At 40.7% G+C, this 27204-nt stretch overlaps 2 protein-coding genes across 2 annotated transcripts in view; both read right to left on the reverse strand.

Moving 5' to 3' along the window:
- apaf1 (apoptotic peptidase activating factor 1) overlaps positions 1-16691 on the reverse strand; it is a 40155-nt gene extending 23464 nt beyond the window's left edge. The window contains exons 1-22 of the mRNA XM_061029795.1: positions 16541-16691; positions 14790-14971; positions 14361-14550; positions 14044-14241; positions 13716-13905; positions 12703-12815; positions 12432-12563; positions 12093-12331; positions 11835-12002; positions 11469-11600; positions 11150-11263; positions 10525-10709; positions 10258-10384; positions 9789-9914; positions 9566-9706; positions 9243-9368; positions 8898-9047; positions 7529-7657; positions 7203-7328; positions 6651-6770; positions 6402-6527; positions 786-911 (exon numbers count right to left, since the gene is read on the reverse strand). Of these exons, the coding sequence (XP_060885778.1) occupies positions 786-911; positions 6402-6527; positions 6651-6770; positions 7203-7328; positions 7529-7657; positions 8898-9047; positions 9243-9368; positions 9566-9706; positions 9789-9914; positions 10258-10384; positions 10525-10709; positions 11150-11263; positions 11469-11600; positions 11835-12002; positions 12093-12331; positions 12432-12563; positions 12703-12815; positions 13716-13905; positions 14044-14241; positions 14361-14550; positions 14790-14933 (3102 nt within the window). The 5' untranslated portion in view covers positions 14934-14971; positions 16541-16691. The remainder of the gene's footprint in view (positions 1-785; positions 912-6401; positions 6528-6650; positions 6771-7202; positions 7329-7528; positions 7658-8897; positions 9048-9242; positions 9369-9565; positions 9707-9788; positions 9915-10257; positions 10385-10524; positions 10710-11149; positions 11264-11468; positions 11601-11834; positions 12003-12092; positions 12332-12431; positions 12564-12702; positions 12816-13715; positions 13906-14043; positions 14242-14360; positions 14551-14789; positions 14972-16540) is intronic.
- A 1877-nt stretch (positions 16692-18568) lies between these two features.
- tcp11l2 (t-complex 11, testis-specific-like 2) lies at positions 18569-25659 on the reverse strand. The gene is made up of 10 exons (XM_061029821.1): positions 25538-25659; positions 22545-22725; positions 22188-22320; positions 21512-21632; positions 21063-21286; positions 20785-20921; positions 19921-20096; positions 19631-19812; positions 19311-19483; positions 18569-19105 (listed from the first exon to the last, which is right to left on the reverse strand). The coding sequence occupies exons 2-10, from the start codon at positions 22711-22713 to the stop codon at positions 18843-18845; spliced, it is 1578 nt and encodes a 525-aa protein (XP_060885804.1). The 5' UTR covers positions 22714-22725; positions 25538-25659; the 3' UTR covers positions 18569-18842.
- Between the last annotated feature and the right edge of the window lie 1545 nt (positions 25660-27204).

Here is a 27204-nt window from a genome sequence, read left to right on the forward strand (position 1 = left end):
GCTGACACAAGTGCCATTACGTTTATTTTCCATTCACTTTGCGTCCGCTTTAACACCTAAATACAAACTGCCGACTTCCTGGCGAGCACAAGTCAAACAGCGTGAATCTGAATGGCTTCTGAGTGCGCGACAAGACGGTTTGGGAATAGTGATAGCACAGGCAGCAGCCGCATGAATACGGAACAAAGGTACTGCGTTGTTGGAGAGAGGAGGGGAAGTGCTGCAGTGGACAGGTCTGTCGGCAGGGAAGAGGAGATGGAGACGGAGGAGGAGGAGATGAGAGAGGGGAGGAGAGGAGAAAGGGGGAATGAGCAACGGAGCATGAACAGAGGGGGGTTGACGGACCGTAACAATAGGAAACACACACACACACACACTCGCACACAAACACTGAGAGCAGCATATGAGAGTGGGAGGGAGATGAAGAAGATCCATCTCAGGTGAAAAAGGAGAGTAGACGAAAAGAGGGAGGGATGAAGAATGGAGAGGGTAAGAGGTCGACAGAGAAGCTGCTAGAGTGTAACAGGTGGGGAGAGGTGAAAGAGCAGAGCAGGCAGTTTTACTCGAGGTGGATGGGGAGGAGGAGGAGGAGGAGGAATAATCGATAGAGGAGTAGAAATAAAAGGGTAGGAGGAGGAGGTGAAAGAGCACGCCATGAATTAGGCGAGAAAAGATGGTGAGGATATAGGAGACGGTGATGAATGGGAGCAAAACAAAGAGGAAGACTTGGCAGGAAAATGGAAATTTAAAAGAAAAAAGGGTGCAGCTAAAGTAGTTTAGTTCACCCTTATTGTGGTGTCCTCGGAGGAGGTGATGAGCATCTGGCCATTTTGGGTGAACCTGCAGTGCAGCACCGTCTTGGTGTGTCCCAGCAGGGTGGCCAGGAGCTTCCCTGAAGGCACCTCCAACACCTGGAAGGATGAGACAGAGGTTAGAGCACCACAATTATTCAGTACACAAAAACAAGCCACAGAGGCTAACAGACACTCCAACAGCTCTGTGAGACCGCTGTCGCCTCTGCTCACCAACCTTGGTTAAGTTTGTTAGCACGTCAACATTGGCTAAATGGCACCAAATAAAGTAGAGCTGAGGAGGAAGGGAATGTCAGTTTTGCTTTTGGTCAAGTGTTTTGACATGATTGAATTGATTTGCTTTCTTGAAATTAAGTCCTGAAGGTAACATGAACGTGTGAAGATCATTTTAAGGCAATAAATCTAATAAATATTGAATATTTTGACTCAAAAATCACACATTTCCATTTCCTGCTGACACTGGAGGAAAAAGTCAAGGGGTCACCAGAGTTTTTCATGTGCATGTTCTGAAAACAGTGAGTGATTTTACAGAATTCACCAATCCATCTTGAATTTGTGGAAATATTTGAAGTGATCATTGAAGGCCACTACTTGGTCATGGCACAAGACACAGAGTCGTGGATAACCCGAGTCACTTTCATCGTCACAACATGGACGTCTTCACCAAACTTACTTGAGATATTTTATAAAAACGACAACTGATCTAACCCTCGTGATGGCCGAAAAGTCATTAAAAGATTCACCTTCTGGGGAACCCTTCAAATCTGTAACAAGTTTTACACCAAGTGAATCAATATCTGTGGGTTTCTTTCAGTCCTGACCAGGAGTTGCTCCGACCAGATGAATGATGACATACCACAGAGTGACCCTGCTAGCGCGTTTGTTATGGGGGGGGGATAAGTATACTTGTATGACATATAAAGATATCTGGTTAAGAAAACAATAGAAATTCAGCACATTGCAAGATCTGCTGTACCAAGAAGTCACTCAAAGTTCACACCTGGTGTCTAGAATATCTAAGCAATCCTCAAATGCTCGTTCTCTTCGCCGAGATAAACTCAGGGAGGAAAAGTGTCGCAGAAAGTTTAATAAGGGATCCTGACAAGGAGTCACATTTTTCGAGGGGTGTAATTGAGAAGGAGAGGTGAAGTGCTGCTGCTGCTGGCTAGATGGTGATAAGCACTTCAAAAAAGAGAGAGAGTGGAGCCGAGCCTCTGAGCCAACCCAGCTCAGTCCGGTCAGTCAAGGCCGCCAAGAGCTGCCGGGGGTCCGTCAGCGCTGGAGATGTGACTGAAGGAGTCGGAGAACAAAACCGCTTTTGATGCTCAAAGTCTCAGAGAGAGAGAAAAAAAAAAAAACGTCATCATGCATGCTCACTTGGGATATCTGTTTCTGCATAAAAACCTTTTCTTCTAAGCTCTTCAGCTGGGGATGTTTCATGGAGTCCTCAAAGCTGATTTTCCAGAGACATACAAGATGTCTCGAAAGCCCTCAAAAAGGTCAACCGGATCAACGGGAATATTACGGGCCAATAGAACTCCAGAAGCTCTTTATGGATTTAAAAACGGCTCTTAGTCTTGCTAGTGATGTGGCTCAAGGGACCGACAGTCAGCCAAGTCTAGAGTTTCAACAAGTATTTGATGGGTTGCTGTGAAATTTGGTTCGAGATTTTTAGTTTTTCCAACGAGTGGATTGTCATACCATCGCTTATCCCTAAACTTTTCATCAACCGCCAATAAGCACAGGACTTGATGTTTTCTTTTACTTTAAGTTAAAATAACTGTAAACGTATGACATTCAACATCAATTGAGCATTAACAGTATAAGCATGAGTAGTAATAATATCTAAAAATGTAACCTTGTCATTGTTAGCATGCTACAATAAGGGTCATCCCTATGTTCCCTTATTTCTATGAAATTCCCCCCATCAAAATTAGGCCCCATGTTTCCTCATCCTGATGTTCCCTCAAGGATTATCCCCAATTTAGTCCCCATGTTCCCTCGGCTCTTCTATATGGTCCTTCTATAATGCACATAACGTGTTGTTGGACCCTGAAATGTTCAGCTCGACTGAACAAGCAGGTGGCGCAAATGAGGCAAAATACACTGTATATAATCTGAGGAATGATGGCCTAGTGGTTAGTTCGCGCACCTCTGGGCGTCCCTGGTTCGAATCCGACCTGTGGCTGCTTTCCGCATGTCCTTCCCCACACTCTCTCTCCCTGATTTCTAACTCTTTCCACTTTCCTGTCTCTATAAAGTCATAAAATAAAATAAAGGAGAAGTCTAAAATTAATCACGGTATTTATCAAAGCCTTCCATTTTGCTACTAGCTTCAAAATAATTATATGCAGTGACAGTGATATATAAATAAAGACTTTGGGTTTTGCCTTAATACTGCTGACTCTGCAACTTTGCAAACTTATCAAACAATAATTGAGTGAAAGTCATACAGTCCATCACTCATTAAACTTCATTTTAAAACAAGGATTTTAAAGCACATGAATCTCAGGTGACAACGCTTTCTTCACTGAAGGAGTAAAACAATCAAAACAGCACTGTGTTATCTTCAGTCCGGCACAGCACCTGCAGATTTTAAAGGATAAAAGAAAGGCCCACGACGATTGGGATTACAGCAGCCACTAAAATATTTACATCTCAGCGGAGAGGGTTGAAATGTCTGTGCAGAACAAGCCTCGGGGCACGCCGACCGTGTTTGTCAAAGCGCCGACATACTGAGAGATGCTGAAAGTTTCAAAGCCTGGGAGAGAGTGCTTTGGAGGGGGCTTAACACATCCGGCTCAAGGATTTCTGGGATGGTGCATTCAGGGAAATGCCTCGGGGTGTTTGGTAAACAAAATAAACAAATTTTAAAAACAGGATAATGTAAAGGGGAGCGATGGGGTGCACCTCATCCTGAGGAGTAAACAGGTAGATGAAGCATTGCAGAATGTGTTTACCTAAACAGCATCAGTATTCACACACACTTCTCGTACATGTGTGTGTTTTATTGGGGTGACTATTGAAGGATCTGAGAGACACACACAAACAGAAAAGACTCTATCCCTACCATACCTGCACGCTGCCTGTGCAAAGCCCTACAGCCAGCATCAGACCCCTGAAGGGGGTCAGCAGTCGTCGGATCCTGCAGCCGACCCTCCTCAGCACCTGACTAGCTGTAAGCCTTGCTGCCTGCCACAGAACACACACAGACATGCACACAAGCACTCACTCACATTTGCACATTTTTCATAAATAAACATACATTCTCTCTTTTCCTGACAACTTTTAAACGTATCAGATTCCTTTAGATCAGCTGTGCAAAGCGGGTTTGTTTGACTGACACTGATGTAGATACATCACTACAGATATTATGCATACAGTTAGCTGGCTGTAAACAACTTTGCAAACGGGAAATGCTTTCAATGCAGTGGTCAATGGCAACAAACCTACACCTGGGCTCCCTCTGGTGTTTAATTCAGGGACTACGACAAGGTGCAAAGTGGTGATGTTTAAATCTGTAGGAGGAAACTGATGAAATACAAACTGAATAATGTTCAGTTCTTTAGATGAATGCAGATGCAAGTTATAAAAAGTAAAAGGACTTCTCATCAGTTGATGCTATTGAATTTAATTATAAAATCCTACAAAACAATGATGATTTTGTTTAGAAAATATCAGAATTTGGGATCATTTTCATGAAAAGGTAAATGCTAATACGACTGTGGATACAGGGACCTTTACTGTTACCAAATCATCCAATCACGGTTGACGAGTTCTCCTCCAATGAACAAATGTGTTACACTGACAAATATAAGCCTTAACAAATTAAATAAGATGCTGCATATTGTAAATAAGATGCTGCATATTGTAAATAAGATGCTGTATATTGTAAATAAAATGCTGCATATTGTAAATAAGATGCTGTATATTGTAAATAAGATGCTGCATATTGTAAATAAGATGCTGTATATTGTAAATAAGATGCTGCATATTGTAAATAAGATGCTGTATATTGTCATATTGAACACTTTGCTTGCAATATTTAAAGAAAAGCAACACTCTTCAAAGTTCCTGTCAGCAACCACAAACACAAAAGAAACACTGCCAAATGAGTCTTAGTTTAGCTATTCATTTCTTTAAGCCAAAATAAAAAATCAACTTGCAGAAAACACGGCCGTAGTACTTGTCCACTTTCAGCCAGTTATCTGCCAGCATTTCTGTGTGCCTTTGAAATCTTCAGCACAACTGGTTTAGAAATGTGGACGTAGCAGACGGATCAAATCAGAGCAACTTCTGAGGGAACTCGGGTTGTTAAAAACATTTCTGAAGGAATCTCATATTCTCCATTCCTTCTTTGACATCGCTGCTTAGTTTAAAGATGACTGCGCTTCTTTAAATCCTCATGTCCACTAATCCTTTCCTCTCATATCTCTGGGGCCAAGAGTAGAGCTGCATTTAAAATCATTAACCTCTATATTCATTACCACTGCAGGAGCTTTGAATCAATTAAGAGTTGCTCTCTGCTGTAAGGTGCTGGCCGGGTTCAGTATCAGGGGACTGAGCATGTGTGTGTTAATATAGGACGGGAACTTTCAAAGATGTCCTTTATCATCTTAATACGGACAAACACACACACACACACATCGATAAACACACTTTCCGGCATGCAGAGGAGGAACACATTCTCTGCGTACAAACATCAATTTATCACAGAGACAAAGAGCATGTGAACGAGGAGATCAGAGGGGACAGATAGAACAAACAGAGGACGAGAGATAAACAAAACAAAAGAGGGATTAAAAAAAACAGGATGTGACGGTGATGAGATGGTAATGTATGAAAATGTGGAGCAGGAGTGAAGAGTGTCGATGAATACAAATCACAGGTAAGAGCAGAGGCAGACGGAGATGAAAGAGGAGGTCTGAGTGGACCTGATGTACAGCTGACAGGGCGGATTAAAAAGAAAAAGAAAGACACTGCAGCTCAGGAGTTAACATGGTCTGAAAAACACCTGCTACTGAACACACACACACACACACACACACACACACACACACACACACACACATATACACACATTCTAACCCAAGAAAAAACACCTAAAGACAACACATGCACTGAAGAAATACATTCCACAGGTGAAACTTTAAGTTAAAAGTGTGAGAATTTGCATGATTGCTCGACTGAGTGCACCAATGAGGGTTAAGTCCAGCATTCAGTTTATGAGGTGGACACCTGCATTTGCATATTGCCTTTAATTAAAAATGGAATTACACATTTTGGAAGCTTATTCAGATCCTTGCTGTGCCAAATTTGGGTCGGGATTTTTCGTCCTGAGGCTAGACGAGCTCTAAAACGTTAGGATTTGCAACTTTTCTTAATTCTGTGATGCTATACTGAGTATCTGGAGTTCACACTAGTTGGACAAATCCCTTGATATTTAATTTTTTTGCTTGATAATCATCATAGCTGCTTGTATTTCTGTTTTTACATCAACCTGGAACTTTATTGTAAAGCTCTGTGCATGCTGATGTTTTACACACAAACATGTTAAGTATGTACGGCCGGTCTGATCGTGTTTCCTACCTGTACAGTTCCATCTTCCTGTCCCAGGACAACAGCAGAGGGCTGCCTGCACATACACGTACAGCGGATCCTGGACGACATCTCCTCCGACTGGAACAGGACTGATCCTGTCCTGCCCTCCCGCACCTGACAAACACACACACACACACACACACACACATTGTATTTCTGATAAAGTCACATCATGCTACAGTAACACTTCTCAGACTTTGTTTGCTCAGTCTTCCCCTCGTTCTCTCTCCTGCCCACCTGCAGTCTGTTGCAGTTGTCTGCAGCCGACACGACGATTTCTTCACCGTTGAAGAGAATGTCAGAGTCTCTTTTCAGGCACACAGCCGACGAGGTGTGCACCTTCTTGGTCTCCCACAGCTGTTAGAAACACAAGACAGGAAACAGGTAATCGCAGAACACGACGTAAACTTCACATGAAAGAGCTGCATTTGAACACTGGGTTTGAAAAGTGCCTGACATTATATAAGCTAAAACAAACTGCAGCCTACAGTTTCCTACAGTAGCTTTGTGTTCTGTATTTATATCATGGCCCATATGTTTGGTTTAGCATACAATGCGTTTAACCATTCAAAAATATAGTACAATAGATTTTTCTGACCCGAAAGCCGACACAGAATTCCTCAGCATTCCTTTTAACGTGACAGCTGATGTGTCACTAGTCATTTTTGCAATGCTAGGTGTTAGCATGGCTTTATTTTTACTGGCCACATGGGGCTAATTTAAACACTAGTGAAAGTGTCAGTGCAAGCTGGTACACTGATGAATCTCCCACAAGTGAGTCAGTCTTACCCTGACAGTCTGGTCGTCGGAGCAGGAGAGCAGCTGAGAGCCGTCAGGAGAGAACTGCACACGCTGCACCCAACTCAGGTGACCACTGCAGTCGGCCATCTTCTTATTGGACTCCAAGTCCCACAACTGGAAGACACACACACACATGTTCAGAACTCTTTCTCACCAGTATATTGATTCACTATTTCAACAGAACATCAGAGTAATATAATAGTGACATGGATAATTACAACTTTAGTTTAAAGACATGTAAAAGAAACTCCTCGATACAGATGAATGTTTTAAGCATATTAGATCAAGAGAAAGGGAAGGAGTATCTATCGTACCTCCACAGCGTAGTTCGAGAAAGCGATAGCCAGCAGGTTACTGGTGGGGCAGGCGTGGCAGTACTGCACCGTGCTCAGACGATTCGTTCTGATCTCCAACAACATGTCCGATGTCTCCACGTTGAACACCTGAGAAGCAGGGAGGGAAAGAAAAATACATAAAAAAATTCTGCTCTACAGTTCCACAATTCACTGAGCAGACGCTTTTATCTGAAGCGACGTACATCAGAGAGTAAGAACAACACAAGCAAGTATCTAGTCAGTCAGTGCAAACAGCTTTAAAGTCCGATCGGACACACAGAGGCCAAGCACAACATCGAACAGCTGTTCTCGATCAGCATCAAAACCATCCTAAAAATCATTATTATCAAACAAAACCATCGTCATCCATGTGGGTGAAACACAGCTACCTTTTCAACAACAGATATGTCTACAAAGACGCAGGAGTCGTAAGTCATTTATTAGTAAAAGACAAACTTAGGGCTGAAAAATGGCTTCTTCCTTTTTCCTTTGTGTAACATGAAAACACTGAAATGACTGAGGACATAATGTGAACTGTAGCTGGCAAGAGGACGATAAAATAAACGAACACAAACAGCAGCACAGATTTCTCTCATCACCATCTTTACGATTCTGTTTAGGTTCATTCTCATTTTATGACAATAATTGGTTCTAATGATAAAGGCTAAACTTTAAAAATGTATGACAAAACTTCTTTAAATATACATGGTGTTTGTTGTTGGAGAACTGTGAGCAGGATTTGTAGTCTTAGGAACATTTTACAGCCCAAAAACATAACTCAGCAGTGCTCTCTGGTGGCTAAATTATGCAATCTTTTGGATGGTTTTACTGCAATTGATCTATGCGCCCTAAACTCAGCTCATGCCAATGTGAAGGTTGCATTATTTTAATGTAAATCTGTGTGTTGCTTTGTGCTGTTAAATACAAATTAGTTTCTATAAACGTAAATGTTCAACAATCAAAGTCTAACAAGCTCGGACATCTCTGCTGCATTTGGGTTGTTTCCCAGAAGAAGGAATGAATAGAGACGTAGAGGACACAGAGAGACTGCTTACAGGACCAGACTGACTGATTTGGAAAGCTCAGGAGAGCAGAGGAGGGAGGGTGCTCACATTTACAACCAGGACACACACCCTCTTGAGACTCTCTGAAAGACAAACTGACAAACTGCCTCCCTTTGGTGCCCTCTTCAGTTCAACAAGAAACCAACAACAAGGACAGCGAGGACTAAGTGAACCCTGCTGTGGTGTTGGATTTTTATCTTTTTTTTTAGCCCAAACGTGCACCGCACAAGCATTTGGGCACTCAATGCAGCAAGTAAAACATGAACGGAATTCAAAATGCTCACCAAAGCAGCGTTTCTGGCTGCACATATGATGCGTTTGCCGTCAGCAGTCCAGGTGCTGCACTTGACGAGGACCTCTTCTTCGTCGCTCTCCGCAAACATGTCTCTCACGTTGATCGTCTTCCACTCGTTAGCAGATGACACCTGGAAAAGCTGCGTATGTGCCAAACAAACAACAACATCAGTTAACTGAAGTATAACTTCCTGCTGGTTTATTTTGAAATCCTAACTTACTTCACATGTTTTCCACTTATGATACAATAAAAAGAACGATTGATATTTCAATGTGCGTCCAAGTAGCATCGATCAAGTGACTGCTTCACAAGTGTCTAATTCAAAGGCGGTCACCTTTAGTGTGCCGTCGTTGGAGGAAGTAGACACATAGGTGTCATCGGGGGAGAAACAGCAGTGGTTAACTGGCTTTATGTGGCCAAACATGGTGTTCTGGGAGGACGGCTTGTTGAGGTTCCACAACTGCAGAAACAGAGAGAAGGCAGTGAGAAAGAGAGCGATAAAGAAAAGGGTGTTTTCTCTTTATAGTCTGTTTCTGAATATAACATTCTTTAAGGGTAATGTGGGGTAACATTACATACTTAGACGGAAGGAGAAAATGTAAAAATAACAGATCGCAGTAGGCCACTAAAAAGGTTATGCATGTTGGACAACCACACCTTTGCATTCATGAAGTTGTCATTGGAGCAGGTGGCCAGCAGGAGGCGCCGTGTTGTGTTAGTGAACTGGCAATGGTTGACCTGCTCTTCATGTTCCTCCTCGAAGACCCTCAACAGCATGGCTCGCTCCACGTTCCACACCTGTAACAGACACACAGTTTCAGTGACGACAGACCGAAGACTGAGATACATGCTGGATCTCTGGGAGAGGGTTTCGCTTTACTTTGACTTTTCTGTCACTGGAGCAGGTTGCTAGGAGGCGGTCGTCAGGGGAGAAGGCACAGCAGAGCACCTCGTCGTCGTGGGCCTGGATCTCCATGAGCTTCTCGCCTGAGGTGCTTTTGAACACCTGAGAGAGAAAAGTACACAGCAACATGTTAATTCAGAAAAAGTACAGTACATGCTGTTTATGTGGAAACTACACTATAGGAGAAATTTAAAATAAACGTGGTTTGAAGGATAATTTACAGAATATTTGCCACAGATTACAAATATTTCTTAAAAGAACAAGATGCACACTTTAGGTCGAGTAGGTCAAGCAGACACAGTCTAACAATATTCAATTCAATATACAATTTTCATGTTTTTCTAATAATAAGCCAACAAATAAAGAAGGTTGTCCTCAATATTTTTTGCAGTATTCATTAAAACTATACATGAATACACTAAAGGAATCATGTCAGCTTAGATACCCTGAGCGTCTTGCTGGCTCCACAGGAGGCGATCTTTGCTCCATCATGGGAGAAGCAGGCAGAGTAGATGGAGCCCTGGTGGGGGTGGATCACCAGACGGGACAGACCCTCTACACTCTCCTTATTCCTGGATTTAAAGAATTAAAAACATAAAAATGAATTGCACTTAAAGTAAGGGTATGTGAGCAGCTTGATGTGTGATCACTACTTAGTGCTGTATTTCTTGATTTAGAAACTGATAAGTGAAATATCAGCTTCATAGCTTACAGCCAGTCAAAGTAGATTTTCCCCCTGCTGGCTCGACCCTGCGCCTGCAGCAGCGCCTGTCTGTGGACCTCGGAGGTCTGTGGCTGAGAGAGGGCGAGCTGCACCACGTCAGGGAAAGGCCGCTGCTCCAGCTGGTGGCCGTTGAGAGACAGAAACTCCTGGAACTGACTGCGCACTTCACTGTTCTGTTTGGAAACCAATTAGAAAACACTCAAAACTTAAGCATTTAACAAATTAATAGATCGTTACTTTGACTTTAAAACCCTCACACTATTAGTAAAGCAGGTGAGAATAATTCACTTGAGTTTGATGAACCATTTGGCATTATGAAAGAGAAGAGGTGAAAAGGAAATACATGGAGGACAATAAATGTAGGCTTGTTAATTATTATTTTTTTAAACTTTGGGAATATAAAAGAGGAACTGAGTGTGATTGAGAAGGAAAGGGAAAAAAGACAGACAAACTTTGAATCATTTACCCTGAGGAGAGACTCACATCAGGACACTTTTTTCCACAATTTAATGTATTAGAATGGAGGGCAACCCTATCCTCAATATTCAGCAATTTACACAAGGTACACACGATTGCTTTGTTCCATACACAGGAAGTGATGCTGTTTACTGACCTCTTTGTCCAGAATGGGTCCGTACTCTACATAGTCATTGATGAGGTGAGCTGGACCCATGATCCGGGCCTTGATGCTGACCCAGTCCAGAGAAAACATGAGCGAGTAGAGCTCCTGGACAGAGAGAGAGAGAGAGAGAACACTTTCTTGTCAACTCTGTGCTTCGTCTCAACTGGCTTTGCAAAATCCATGAATCCCAATAAAACAGATACAGACAAACCACTCCATACATGCCTAAGCCAACTCATTTGATTCTTCTTAAACACAATTATAATTCGTTTTTTTTTTATTTTTGTAGTGTTGCATTTGTGTGTAATACCTGGGAGAGGTTGGCTTTGGCCATGTGGTGTGTGAGGAATCTGATCCAGTAGAGGCATTCCTCGTCTCCTGATGTTGGAGGACCGTCACTGTAGTGCAGCTGGTACTGCTGCACCACCTTAGAGTGAAGGCTCTGAAACACACACAAGGCGTCACAGTGAATGGAAAGTAACAAACTGATCGCTTTCTTCCGATTTTTAATGAATAAATGACGACGTAATTGTGATTTTAGGAGAGACTACAGTATGATCTGTTGGACTAAATGCTCATAACTAAGCTATTGCTTCATTTACAATGCTGCCCACCTAACAAGAACATATAAACCCAACAGTTTTAGGTCTCGCGTGTTGTTTGCATGAAAACTCACCTCGAGCTGAGTCCGATTCTGCTCCACCAGGAAGTCCAGCTGGAGGTCGTGGAGGTAATACAGACAGGGTTTGTTGTGACTGTCCACAAACAGCAGAGATTTGTTGACAAACTCCTCGAGGATGTCTTCCACCTCCTCTAGCTCCAAGTCCCACAGCACAGACAGCACCTGGGGGGGGAGGGGGAGCATCAGTTAAGGACAAATAGATCAAACAAGTCGTGTACTGCAGCTGTCGCTCTTTTGTTTGTGTATCCGAACCTTTGCAGGGATTTTGATGTCCTTCTCGAGCACAGTGAGGTCCTTGTAGAGCTCTCTGTGCTCGTCAGGTAGGACTTCGATGCTGGCAGCCATAGCTTGGTCGAGGGCATCGTAGTCATAAGATGACGACTTCTTTATTCTCTTGAACTGTTTCTTCTGCAGCTGACTGAGGTAGTAACGCCAACGGTTGGGTTTGTCTTTGAGAAGAGCACCGATCAAAGACACTACAAGAGGGGAACCTGGGGGCAATACGAGGAAAAACATTAACATTCTTTAGATCTGCACATTATTTTTAATTAAAACATTCAGATTGTATGTATCATTGTTTCCTTGCCCCACCTTTGCATTCTTTGACGATGCTGCGAGCCTCTTCGGGAAGTCCCTGGAGTTTAGTTTGAGTGTACAGAGCCAGGATCTCCAGTCCCTTGTTTTCATCCAGACCACGATCCACTTCAACCTCATGTTTCCCACCTACAACATAAAAAGCACAAATACAAAAAAACCACATGTTTGTCAGCAAAACAGTCTTTTCTGATGTATATAAAATAATGACAGCAGTTTTAATTCATTTGAGTATGCCTGTGTGTATTGTAAAAAAAAAAAAACATACCACTAACAGAATCAGCAAGGCTTCGGTTTCTGGTGGTTAAAAGGATCCGACACTGGATATCGAAAGCCTTCAACACGGTACTGTCCCAGATGTCATCGAGAATCAGCAGAGATCTGACAGCCCAATAGAAACAGACGAGTGATCAGAGACAAGAAAAGGATGAACAGATGATTGGACAGAGTTAAGGCAAATTAACACACAAGAGTTCAAAGTTTGAAATCTGTCAAAGGGTGAACATGTGGAGTAGTTTTGACAAAGATTTTTTAAAAAATGTGGTGTTCACTTGATACATGTAAGAAAAAAATGTAACGGGTTGTGACTTGTTTTGATTCTCATGAAAAGTCTTGTGAAACGTCTTGTGAAACGTCTTGTGAAACGTCTTGTGAAACGTCTTGTGAAACGCTGTAACTTCAGTTTTTGTTTCTCTTTCTCTTGTATGATTCATGTAGTACGTCCTTTTGTTTCCTTGTGTTGCCTAACAGAGGATGTTCTGTAAAAAGCGTGGTCATAATAAGCCAAAGCTTCTGTCACACCTTTACACTAATGTATTTGTAAATATCACATTCAAATGTAATGATCATATAATTATGTTTTTCACATAACATACAGAATCCTTTAGCATTTATTAATATCGCACCTATCCAGATACAGTTTTCAATACGTACTCGAACCACAGCTTATATTCATTTGATTTAATACATAAATTAATATATACCTTCTTCTTATAATAAAGCCCATAATAAAGTTTTTTTTCTAGACTATTAAATTAGCCTGAATATCATTTTTTTATTCAACTTTTAGTTTCTTCCAATTATACAGAACAACTTTTGTCAAGAAGTTGACGTCCCATGTTTTCTAAGCTGTTTGTAGTGTGTGTTTCCATGGTAACACCAACAAGTCTGTTTGACCTATATCGATGCATTTTTGTATTTTAAGTAAACAAAAGACTTAAAACAATGTACATACATCCAAGGAACATGAAGTACATCATGTGTGTATGAATATTTAGTAACCTTGGATATTTGCGCAGCGTGAGGAAGCGCAGGCGCTCCTTGGCCTCGTCCAGAGAGCTGGAGGGCCGGTGGAGAGACTGTGAATCCAGGCTCTGCTCCAGACGGAAACACAAGGACTGGATCTTCACAAGCAAATCGGGTTTGTCCAGCTGACCGATGGACAACCAGTGGATCCCTCCAGGGAAGCAGTCTGCGGAAAAGGCAGGAGATGGGGAAGGAAGCGACAGAGTGAGATAGTCAATCAAGGATTACTACAATTATTACATGTGTATTCTTTGGTCTTTGACAGTAAGTATTAGGCAGTGGAAGCTGGTCAAAGATTATTCACCTTCGATGAGTCCTTGGTGTCTGACTGCCTCTGCAGCCAGGACAGATTTACCAGAACCTGCCATGCCAAAGACAGTGACCCAGCCGGTCTTTTTCTGGAGCCGGTAGAGTTTCTCCCTGACCCGGTTCACAAGCTCTGGTCTGCTGACAAACACAACAGGCCTCTGCGGTACACCGCCTTCACTCAGTACTGTTTGGACTGTTGGCCAAATAGGAAAAAGAAATGGATCAGGAAGGACAGAGACTGTGAAACCCCAACATTCCTCCCCATAACATACCTCATAATAACTTATATAACCCATAGATTCCCTTCCTCACCGTGAGATGTGAAGCCATCGGACGAGCCATTTTGTTTATCAGGGGATGTTTGCGGTAGGTCACCGTGAAGCAGATTAGCCAAATCATCATAGGCCTCTTTGACCAGCGCGTTGTAGAAGGAGATGAATGCACGGTTGTCCTTCATCAGCAGCAGCTCGAGCAGAGCAGCAGCCTGATCTTTTCTGTTGGGCTGCAGATAAAGCGATAAAGAGATGTTACAGAGATTTGGTCTAAACTATATCTACATATATACATATATATATATATATATATACACATATATATATATGTATACACATATACATATATATATATACATATGCTGCTATTTTGGCGATTCTCACATGAACTGGTAAAAACACCTATGATTTGCCACAATGAAGGCAGAGCGCATTTTAAAAGCCAATTCTGCACAGATTATAGGCTAACCTTGTTCATGATCCTCTCCTCCTCGTCCACGGTCAGCACATCATCACTGATCATGTGGTCCATCAGGTAGGAGGGCTTGATGTCCTGCTCCAGCCTGTGGCGACAGCGCAGCAAACTGCTCCGAGCCCTTTCCTCCAATGCCATCCCTGCACAGAGCGCCAACCATGCAGCTTCCCGTTGCACTGCAAATGAATGGACACGGTGACAGCTTTAGGGATCAGCAGAGAACATACATAAGAGAAGGCGGCTCATGTTGTATAGCCTTATAAAGAAGAATGTACAGATGCTCCTTCGTTTGGTTGAACAGGGAAGACAAACCAAAACCAAAACCAGAGACAAATCGCAATGCAGCATGGTACACTGAGTCCAACATTTTCAGTGACCATAAGTTAGCATGCATATAAAGAACATCAGCTTGATAGAAATCCTGCTTAGTGGGACAATGATGGCATTGACGGCCTGGGTTCAAGTCTACCAAGTCTTTTGTCATATTGAAAATATTCCTGTATTGTGCAGCGTTTACATTTCCCTCATTTAGACAGCCATTGTGGCCCAAGAGTCCAAAGATATGACCATAAATGCAAGCTCTAAAGTTCAAAACCAGACGTTTCTTTTTCCTCTTTACCTGTAATGGTTTTTAAAAATGGAATGCCTACTGAATACTTTCTCATATACTTAGTTAATTAAATAAGAGACAGTACAGTACTGCACCCTCCAGTTTCTTCCTTATTCCAAGACAATTGCAAATTAAAGATATCACCATGAACATTTTGGGATCTTTAATGGAGCTAACTGCTGAATTCTAAGAGTTACTAAATAATTGGACACTTCTATTTTTATTTGTAGCTATGTGCCCGAAAACATGAGATGGCAAAATTAAACGAGGAACAGAAAGTCCCCACAAGTGGAACTAGGAGAGTTGAACAGCAGTTCACAGAGGCCTGAAGTAAACAATACAGATGAGGTATTAGATAGATGGATAGATAGATAGATACTTTATTGAAACCACAAAACCGATGCCCCCCTCCCATACATATATATTAACCTGAAAAAAGATTTAAAGAATCCCCCTAGATGAATCAAACTTAAACTGTGCAATTAAAAATAGACTTATACAAGAAATGTACATAACCCGTGCAGGGATTAAAATATATGTGCAATTTAAAGCAAGAACCTAAAAACAGTTGAGGAAAAAAATCTGTAATTAGACCTGAATATAAAAAAATAATAATAATAAAGTGTTGACCTTCTGAAGTTCTGTTGTTTATATATGTACAGAAATGTTTAAAAAGCAGATAGTGCAAAATTATCAAAAAACAGACATTCAATTAAATAACAGGCAGTGCAAACATTAAATTAAATGTGCTATTTAAGTAATATATTTAAACTCAGTATTTGACTGAGTTTAAAAAGTCTTCATAACAATGTGTTCCTAAGAAAACAGTCAACGTTTAGGAAACTTACAGAGCTAGTTATTTCACAGCTTTTGATTCATATCTTCACTCCAGCAGCTAGAATAAACCAAAAGGTGTGTGAGCACTCTTTGACAGCTGTGTGGAAAGTGAACAGAAAATGCTCGAAGTCAGAGCTAAATTTAACTCTGCTCACATATCGAAACCTCTGAACTAAACGTACTTAACCTCTAAACTATCGTTTGTCTGACACACTTTGCTCTTTTCAATACTTGTCTCGACAAGTTCACTCCCTCTGACCTGCTGGAAATGAAACAAAGAAAACAAGCAGATACTTACGAATGTCTTCTTTTCTTAAAGCAGGAAGGCACTTATTAAAGAGTTGTAGGTTGGAAGGTGAAGTCCAGTTTTTATTATTCCACTGAGTAAATTATAAATTGATTTCTGTGTAAACACTACACCACACGCCCAATTTTGAAACTGAGCTTCCTGATTCACAGAGACACACAACAAAAACAAGCGCCCCCCGGTGTGAAGCAGCCAATGGCGTCGCGAGTTTTAAACCATGTGACCGGTGAGGTCATCCTTGTGCCGAATGTGTAACTGGGCAAACTGATGCTGCATTCAAGGAGTACTCGTCTGCTCGGAAATAATCATTCCCACTCATTTGAAAGACGTTTTCTTGGGCAAAAATAACTCAAAATCTCCATCTCCATATCTCCATAAAAACATTGTGTCCGCTTGCAGGAGTTTAGTTTATGAATTCGCGCTACACGGAACTATCATGCGTTGAAAATACATGTAAATTAAAAATTGGTCATTATTTTCACATTAGACATTATGTAAATAAATTACCTAAATACGTTAAGTGCACTAAAAATGTCTACGTAATTTAAAACAGAGCCACTACTTTTTTATTGGTTGAAGTAACATTTATTGACTGTCAATAAAATCTCAATTTGTCTTTACAAGTCTTGACTTCAAGATTTTCAGACTGCTTTTAAATGCACCAATTCCCCCTAGTGACAACAGGAGATGAGAGGATGTTGTTTGTCCCACAACAAGGTGCGAAACATTGATAATGCAATTATAAGTAGCCATAAATAGATTACTCGTAAATTGCTGTCAACAAATAAGTATGTTGTTGGACCTGCGAAATTAATGTTCATCAAAAAATGTTTTAAATGAGTGCATTCTGTGAATAGATTTTATTTTCCTATGTCTTAATTAATTAATCAATTAATGTTTTTATTTACTTATTCATTCATTCATTGTCAGGTTGTTGATGTTAATTTACCTCCTAAATCTGTATTCATCTTTTTGTCATGGCTTGGCCAGACAGACTGTTGTTGTCATCAATGTGCTTTAAAGAAGTCAAAATGGGAGCTAGGTTATCCAGCTTCCCATTTTGACTTACTTAATAAAATATTAACCTTAACAGTAAAGGTGAACTTTTTCAGTGTGTGTGTGTGTGAGTTAATGTGTTCATCCTAAATATGTATACACGCATACTCATACAGTGTAACATCAAATTTTCTTTTTAATCTTTTTTTTATATTAATTGTAGTACAGAACAAAAATAACAATACCATCCCACATTTTCATGTAAACTTCTGTATAAGTCCATTAATGCTTTTCACTCAACATGAATCAGTCCACTGGAAATTTATCAAAATGACTTGTGTTCTGCCCCTTTCATTTCCCAACAGGTTCGAACAGCCAACACAGCAATACTGTAACAACTACAGTACCTCCAAGTGTAACAAACACAACAACTTAACCGGTATAACGAGTAATCCACTGGCAGCGAGTAAGTAAAGTATAGAACATACATCATATAACATATACTCAAACAAAGCAAGTATGAACAAAAATCACCAACACAGGGCTACTCATGCAGACAACAGATATTTCTTCTGCAAAGTAAAAAAACAAAACACTTTCTTTTGTATTATAGTAACATCAGTAGATCGAAAAGAAAACAAACTTAGTTCTCTGGCAGGTTAAGAAAAAGGTGAAAGGGAGAACAATCAAAAGGACTAATTCAATGTGGAAAAGGCTATTGTATGGTTTGCATAAATGTGTCCAAAGTTAACTGTAGTTATGCCATATAGCTACTGTAGATAAAATGAATGTAGAGTCTCTGTTATTCTTCTCTGCTTCTCGTCTAAATATATATCCTTCTTTGTCTCTGCTTTATAAAGCTTTCTGTGTGTTTTAAACGCACTAAGGGTTTGCCCTTTATCTGTCCACAAAAAAAACAGGAGTTTACCTGCAGACTCATTTAAAATGTAGGTGTCACTCTTAGGTCCAGAAATGTGTTGCTGCTACACTGCTTTTCTGTTGTTGTTTTTTTTTTTAAAGATGTAAATGTTGACAGGAGAACATATTTAACAGCATCTATCACAAAGAATGCAGGTCACATTAAATGTCGACCTCCGGGTGCCGATGCTGCAGTGCCTTCACTGCTACATGTAGCGATAGAAACTACATTAATAATACATTAAAGGTAACCCCAATTGTTGGAGCACACTGGCTTACGCAAAGCAGTAGCACTGACCAGCTGTTGTAGCACCTCCCTAGCTAAAGCTAAGACTACAAGCAAAGGAACTCCTTAGGCGACAGTTTAGGTTTTTTGATTTTATTTGGAGATGACAGCGTCTTGAGGGGCGTCCTGAGGAGGGTTAGCTGCCGGTGGGCTGCCGCTGAACAACAGCTTCCTGATGATATCTGCGTAGAAAGGACCATAGACCATTTTGTTGTAGTCGACCAGGGAGTTGAACTTTGCCCCGATCAACGCCAGTTCGGGTTTGATGGAGGTCAGACCGGCTGGTACCTGTTCAAGTTTGAGCTCGGGTTTAGGGGCGAAAATGAGCGCCGTGAAGTACAGCTGAACACGATCCTCTGCACAGAGACGGAGAAACAACAGGTGAGAAATACTGAAGAAACCTCTGGGCACAGCTGTTCAAAAGTAATGTGATTGCATTCGATGGGTTGTTCAAAAGAAAGAAAGAAAATGTGAGTCCAACCAGGGACACACGCTTAGAGGACATCAGCTTCTGTACAGGTTAATGAAATGGTAAAGCTCCTCATCGGTAATTTTACTCACCAACAAGAGTGCGGATGGGGTTGTCCTTCTGAGTGATGCTACAGATCTGGCCTTTAAGTGCCTCTTGCAATGCTGGAGTGAGTGCAGGATAGCCCCTCTCTGTTAAAGACTTGTTGAGCTCACAGCTGATCTGAGCACTGACGCCCTCTAGTGCCTCCTCAAGCTTAAAGTCCCTGCAGATAGAAAGAGAGAGAGAGAGAGAGAGGAGTGTTGGTTTGAGATACTTTCATGATAGTACAATGGTAAATAACCTCTGAGTATCATTTGTATGCTTAAATACAGATCGTGAAATTGAACATAAAAAGAAAATAAGAACTGACGGGCTGTGCATCCCTTCCAGCAGCACGCTCGTCATCCTCTTCAGGCGGTCAGACAGGGAAGACAGACCCTGGATCGGGCCTCCGATGGTGCTGTAGACAATGAGCAGCACCTCATTCACCGCCTGAACTCGCTGCAGCTGCCACTGAATCTCTTGCAGTCGTGTCTCATCAGTCATCAACGTCTAAAAAGGAGAATAACCGAATGAATATCTCACAGAGATCGACGCAAGATTTACAATGATATCGCAAAATCTCCCCCGGCTGTGTAAATATGTGCAAAACGCCCTCACCTCAGGTAGAGGCCTCTTACTGCTGTCCCATGTGAGGAGGCTGAGGAAGGCGGTGTTGACGACCTGAAAGGGCCCGGGTACCACTCGCTGTCCTTTGGTTTGTTCTGTGGTGACGACAACCGTCTGCAGCTCCTCCAGCGCTGACTTCATCCAGGACGTGGTGTGCTCCAAAGCATCTGCGGGGACGTATTCTTTAAAACCACAACGTCCGAGGAAAAGTATTCACCTCACCAAATATCTGACTTAACATGAGTATATCTTCTCTGGTACTATCTTCTGGTTGAATGCTCAATTATGATTGGCCGCAGGGTTTCAGTTAACACCTGATACTCTACACAACTGCAGCAGTTCTGTTGAAACGGTCTATTCACTGTCTAAATAAATCTGCTGGCTGCGTATCAGCCTGTATCTAAAATTAGTAATGAGAGCAGCAGGGAAGTCAAAGCCTTCAATTACAACGACATATCTAGTTAGCGAGCCTGTCAAGTTTTTGTTTTCATCGTACTGTCAAATTAAATGTACTTTATGTCAACCACATGCACTGTTATTGACTTATATTCTTTCAACCAAACCACTGAAGATATCATAATGGTCTTAATACTAGTAATATATTATTACTTCTTCAGCAAGCGGCCATAGTTTAAGACAGATAATGATCTTTTTAGGGGTCCATAATAAGGAATTAATGGACTCTGTGGAAGCAACTATCTGTACATATATACCTCACAATGGATAGCTTGTCTGGCTTCATCCCTTACCTTATATGGAAGATTATACATTTTGTAACTTCCTGTCAACAGTCATGGTATGACATCAAGTATTAAAAACTACAGAGAGATGCTTTTTTTGTTTCCACCCACTCACTTGGTGTTTTGTCCAGGATACTCTGAAAACTTGCCCTCTCATATTCCACACCATGCTTGTGCAACACAGGCCTCAGATTAGTGATTGTATGGTTGAGCATGTCCGCCTTCATCAGGTCCAGCACACGGAAGATCTCACTGGTGTGTGAGGAAGAAGAGCCACTATGAACATGTTTCTTATATATAGTAGCTTAATTGTTTTTTTTTTAAATCCCACAAAGGCCATACATTTTCTGGGACTGAGATTTAATAAATGTTAAAGCCCATTTGTGCACCTACCTGAATAGTGAAACTATGTTATATGTGCCTTCACGGAGCTTCTTGATTTCCTCATCCCTAACTGGTGCACAAAACTTGCCCATGGTGGCGATAATAAAAGAGGCAAGCCCTTGGATGTCTACAGCGTCGTTGTCAGCCTGCTGACGAATCAGGTCCATATCCAGCACATCTGTAATCTGGGTCCTCATCCGGTTGTTCCCGGGAATAAGGAATGACAGTAAGATCTGGATGAGGTGGAAAATAAAGTCCCTTTGTAGTGAATCATTAGTTATGAATTAAATAATCAGTGGTGTTATTTAATGTGAACCTAATTTTATATGTAGAAAAGTCACAAAAGGAGAAGCAGAGGAGAAAAAGATTTTTTAGATCATGAGAAAAGTTCTTCACATAAACATCGGTCAGAGAAGTTCAATCTACAGCTGTTAACGCATCCCGTTGTGTTCACTGACCTCTCTGATCTCCTCCAATAAATTGACGGCTTGGTTGTACACAGGCGGGTCGTCATTCAGCTCAGACTCCAAGATGTCCCAGAAAGCTTTGTGGAAAGTATCTCTCACTAACTTCCACAAACTAAAAAAAGAAGTGAAGGATTTGGATTAGCCGAGTGATACTATCTGTCATTTAAAAAGTCCTTTAATCAAATATGGCTGACTGTAGTCCTTTATGCTAAGTGTTCAATTTCATTTGAGGAATAAAAACACTAGTGTGGTTGTTGAGCTAGGAAAAAAAAAAAAATATATGTTGCCTGTGATATGCATTGGGAAATAACCACAGTGTACTTTTTTATTAAACCTTATCTGTCAAGACAAACACACAAATACACACATATACAGTGAATATATTAGAAATAGTGACTGCTCTTCTTTCTCTTTGTCCTAATATGCAATCCTGACACAAAGTGATAAATCATCAGACGTTAGCAGACAGGAATATACCGGATACAAACATCATCCAGCTGTTACTTTATTCTAACTCCTCCTGACTGTGGTTGAGTTTGTGTTTAACTTTGTCTTGATTTCTCCAGCTTTAATGTTCTAGTGTCTATGTTTGATTGAATGCCTTGTTTGTCTTGTTTCTCTTGAAAAAAACATGGACATGCATCTTTTTTTTCCCTCCACACTATACCTGTCCTGAGGTAGGGTGTTAGGCTCCAGGCGGAAGTTAGGGTTCACAGTGATCTCGTGGGCCATGCAGAGATTGGACAGATGTTTGGCAGACACCATGACTTCATTCAGGGTTAGGGTTTTGGGCGGGCTTGCTGTGGAAGCAAAAGATTGAAGAAACTTTGTAAATAGACAAATAAGCGTTAAAATACATTTTAAAAACTGCAGCATAAATTCAGCTGAAAGTGATTAGAGATTTTTAAAAACCGAGCTCTAAGCATGAAATTATGAACATAATATAATAATTTAAAAAATCACTGTTAAGTAAAGTCTGAGACGAAAGAAAACAACCATGGTTGCATAAATGACTCAAACTCACAGGAAGGAGAGCAATGTTTACTGGAGGAATCGCTGGTGAAGCTTTCCCGGGAACAGTCCAGGTCGCTGGCCGATGTCATGCTGTCACAGCGTTCCGAGGAAGACTCCACGTCACTGCCCTGCTCCTCACCGCTGGATGTGGAGGCAGGTCCCTCGTCTTTTAGAGGCATCTTGGCTCACGGCTGCAAAACAAGGAGACAGAAACGAGACTTAACGTGTTGACTAGAACTCCAGCAAAAAGACACTTTGTTTTCTAACACTATGTCTTACTCTGCCTGTTCAGTAAGTCATGGGTAGGTACTTTACTGCCCACACAGAAACGTGGACAGAGAGTTTATCATTCCTTTCTTATTTGGAGACTGTTGTAAAACGTAGGTGCATGAACTGGAAACCAATCTAATGACATTTGACATCTTCAATGAACTTGTACGCAATAATTCCTACAAAATAACAACACCTACCCTATAAATGAATCCATATAAGCAAACATTTGTCTTTTTCATTAAGTCTGCTAAAACCTTTACTAATATTATGGACCTCATTGGTGCTCCAAAAACCATTCAAACACAAATACTTGACACATTCACAGACCAGGTACACCAGGAGACATTTTCCATAACAACTATTATTGGAGTTACTTTACAGCACAAGTCTGCAGCAGCAAATTCTCAGTCAATAACAAATGTGTATTCCGCCACAAAATGTAATTTTTTACTCCTGTTTGAGAAACATCTGCAAAAACTACAAATTCCAGCTATTTTAGGGGAAAACTCTTGAAGATGGATCGTATGTCCATAAACTTTTTTTCAAGCAATAAAGAAATAAAGAGTCAAACTAGGAGAAACACAGTAAGTAGATCTATGTGCTGCCATATCAAAGTTACCTGAAAAGAAAACAAGTTAAGTTAATCTTCACTTTAATTTTACCTGAGCTCGTCCTTGAGGGAGAGGAAGCATGCCTAGAAACATTTGCTGTTGCCAAGGAGGCAGATAACAGAGTGTAACAAAAACACACTGTCAATAAAACAGTTTGCAGGGCCGGTATCCATGGTAACTGAGCCAACTGCCTTGTTTCACAGTTCTGAGTATCAACCTTCACAACCTTTATTAAATTCTCTGAAGGTGCATGAAGTCATGCATTGGAAACACATCTGATGATTTTGCATGGGTTTATTGCCCGAGGCATTGACAAAGTCAGGAGAAGAAAATAATCGTTTCAGTATCTAGGTTTGAACAAAAGCTTGATTCTCTTGAGGATAAAAGGGACACTGTATCCCGGCCGATCACTTGTTTCTCCAGGGCAACAATGGACAACAGAGGTGCTTCTAAACCGTCAAACGATCCAGTTACACCTGTGTTGTCTGTCTAACACACAAATACAAACAGACTGCCCTACACAAATAAATGTAGTGTTTGGAGGAAAACAAAAAGAGCTAAGCTTGTGTACATGTTTGTGTTATTACAAACACAGAAGCAAACAACCACTCTTGGCTAAATAACGCCAGAAAAAAAAAAGTACACAGATTACTGTTACACTTTTAACTGAGTAGGCATCTTTCTTTCTAATATTATATCAGACATACAGTGCTGGCAGAGTGACCCTTGGGTGTTCCTGTCCCTGGTCTCACTTATCTGCAGCCAAAAGTGAATGCACACTCCCTCGCTGCTCTTTGGGTTTAAAGATAGCCCAAGGGTTGAGGATGGGTGTGGGGCTGGAGGGGGGGGGGGGAGTGTGTGACTTCCATGTACCCCTGCTGTGTCCACTGCTCATTCATTACATCATCTGCTAGACTTGACAGCTAGGTCACGAGCAAACCCAGTAGGCCAATTTTCAGAGATTATCTAGAGGGATGGGGGCAGCGGTACAGTCCGGAAACTGATTACGGATTAGGTCCACTCTGTCATCTGCTGCTTCATCATCAGAAATCCTCTTTAAGTTGGTTGGATGTTAGGTCAAATAAAATGCAGAATACTGCTGTGACAGACTCACTCTGCAAATTAAGATTATTCAAAACGAATATGAGAGATTTGATACAATGAAAAAGAACTGTATTAGCTAATTTATACATAATGTTTATAAAAAACAGAACTGGAAGGCAATGTGTTGGTAACAGTATACCTGCATATATCCTCAACACTTGCCAAGGTGGTTTGGATGAATGTCATATCGAAAAAAACATGAAGACTCTTTATGTGCAAGTGTTCTGATATAAGGTTCATACTGGTACAGGGACAAAGGCAACCTTCTGGGATCCAGATTTCACTGCAGTATATTGTAAACAAAGCAGTGGATCAAGGAGGCATGGCCAACAACGAGAGGACTGTCCTCATTGGCTGCAGCTCCACGTCTCTCATCCCTACATGGAAAATGTTTGGTTACAGTGCCTTGCACATGGATAAAAAAAAAATATCCACAGACGCGTGAGAAGTGGGTACACGTGATCTGAGCAGCAGACCAAAACAACAACACCGTGCACAACTAAAATAGTATATTAGACTTATATCATGCCAGATGCCACTCAAATAGTGCAGTTAATAATGCATTACGCTGTTGTTGCAGTCGTTGACAACTGTAATCTTGTCACTGCTGTTTACAGTGTGGCAGCATTCACACTTCAGTCTTTGTTACGTTAACAAACAACTGAGTAGAGACCGAGAAATTGGTGACGTACACTCTTATAGCAGAGGATGTTTTAGACTACAGCCAAATCCTCACAAACATTTACAGCATGCCAGTGTTTACATAACTGTATTTTTTAATAAAAAAAAACGCCCTTGTCTTACCAACCGTGTATAAATACAGAAATGTGTCCTTTATAACCTCTATGACACATCCATGTTTATAACTAGCAGCTTTCTGGAACCTTCGACGATTGTACCAAAGTTTCCGCTCCACAAACAAAGCCATGATCAAAGGAAAGTTTTTAAAACAGAGCCAGCCGACTGCTTTAACTCTTCCAAGATAAAACAAGTTCCGAGCCCAAACTCATCTTACCTCATTCACGTCTCCGTAATAAGAGACTGACAGCAAAAATAGCTCAGCTGTGGAGTAGGGTTCGTCGTCTGGGTTCAGCTCTGTTTAAAGGTCCTTCGTTACACCAGCTTGCTCCGAGGACAAACAAGCGAAACCATTTATTAAAAAAAATAGGGGTGGCTTATTTATGTATTTAATTAAGTAAAGGTTAACACAATGCTTAGGATTCAAGACTCGAATATTAGGTAGAAATATGATTGTTAAACAGATAAATTCATTACTTTTTTTGGTAAAGTAATGTAAACGCTACGCTTCATTGTACAACCTTTTAGTCTACATGGTACATTCCGCTCAAACTCACGTGGGATGTGACCTCCATTCAATTGGGCAATACTTTGAGGAAATTATTCACACAATACAGAGACTCACCACAAACTGTACAAATATTAAGCGACTTACTCATCATTTGGGAGAAAAGGCCAAAACAAGGTTTTTATTCGCAATAGTAATAAAGAAAAATAATAATAATAATCATCATCTGTCTGGTAAAGTAGCTCATTCTGGCAAGTCAGGTAACTAATTTTGTCAGGTAATGCATTATTCTGTCAGAATCAGAATCAGAAATATTTGTTTTATCCTAGAATCCATAGTTTCTGCTGATAATATGTCTACACTCATGCACTTTAACTTATGTCAATACTGTCCACTTGACATTTAATCTTTCATATTTAAGACTAGTAATGTTTAGTTAAATCCTGGTTGTATATATTCTCATTCTTAGTTTTGATATTTTTAGTGCTTATTTGCTTTGTATTTAATATCATATTGTGTTTAAATTTGCTAATATTGTGTTTTTTGCTGATATTGTGTGTTTGGAAAACCTGCTGCTGTAACGCCACAATTTCCCAGTTTGGGATCAATAAAGTAATTCTATTCTATTCTATTCTAGACATTCTTGGAAAGGAGATTTTTTAATTTCAACGAGAATTATCTTGGTCTAAAGTTTGCATTAGAATAAAATAAGTACAAAAAAGGCACTGAAACGAACTCTTTGGTATCATGGGAAACAATACAGAGGCAACCACTAAGTGAGAAATATATATATATATATATAATATATATATTTTCTGTATATATATATTTATTTCTCGTTTACTGCATATAGTTCTGCTTACATCTGGTCACTACTGCACATAGTTATGATTACATCTGTTTACATCTGTTAGTCCGATCACTGTCCACTTATATCTACTCTTTTATATTTTGTATTTTTAAGTTAAGTTTAAGCTTTAAGTTGTATTTAAATTGACACTTTATATTTAGGTTAAAATGTTTCGTACTTGCACTGTTGTTAATTTACTGCTCTGTGTGCCTTTGAATTGCCACCCGGGGACAAATAACGTTTTTTGAATTGAATTGAATTGAATTGAATTGAAAATGAAGAATGAATGCGTTTGAGGTCACGGTGTTGGGATAAATGTGTGTTTTTATTATGGATCCAGATATATGGATACATAGATAGTTAGACTTTATGTCTGTCCCACAAATAATACACACAACTTACATTAAAAAAAAAAACACATTTAGAAACAACACAAAGTACAGGAGGATGACCGTAATCACAGTAGGCCTACTTGTTGTTGCCTTTAGAGGGCACCAGCGTGCTGCCAGCCGCTTACTGTAAGAAG

The sequence above is a fragment of the Labrus mixtus genome, chromosome 22, assembly GCF_963584025.1.
Source record: "Labrus mixtus chromosome 22, fLabMix1.1, whole genome shotgun sequence".
Lineage (NCBI taxonomy): Eukaryota > Metazoa > Chordata > Actinopteri > Labriformes > Labridae > Labrus > Labrus mixtus.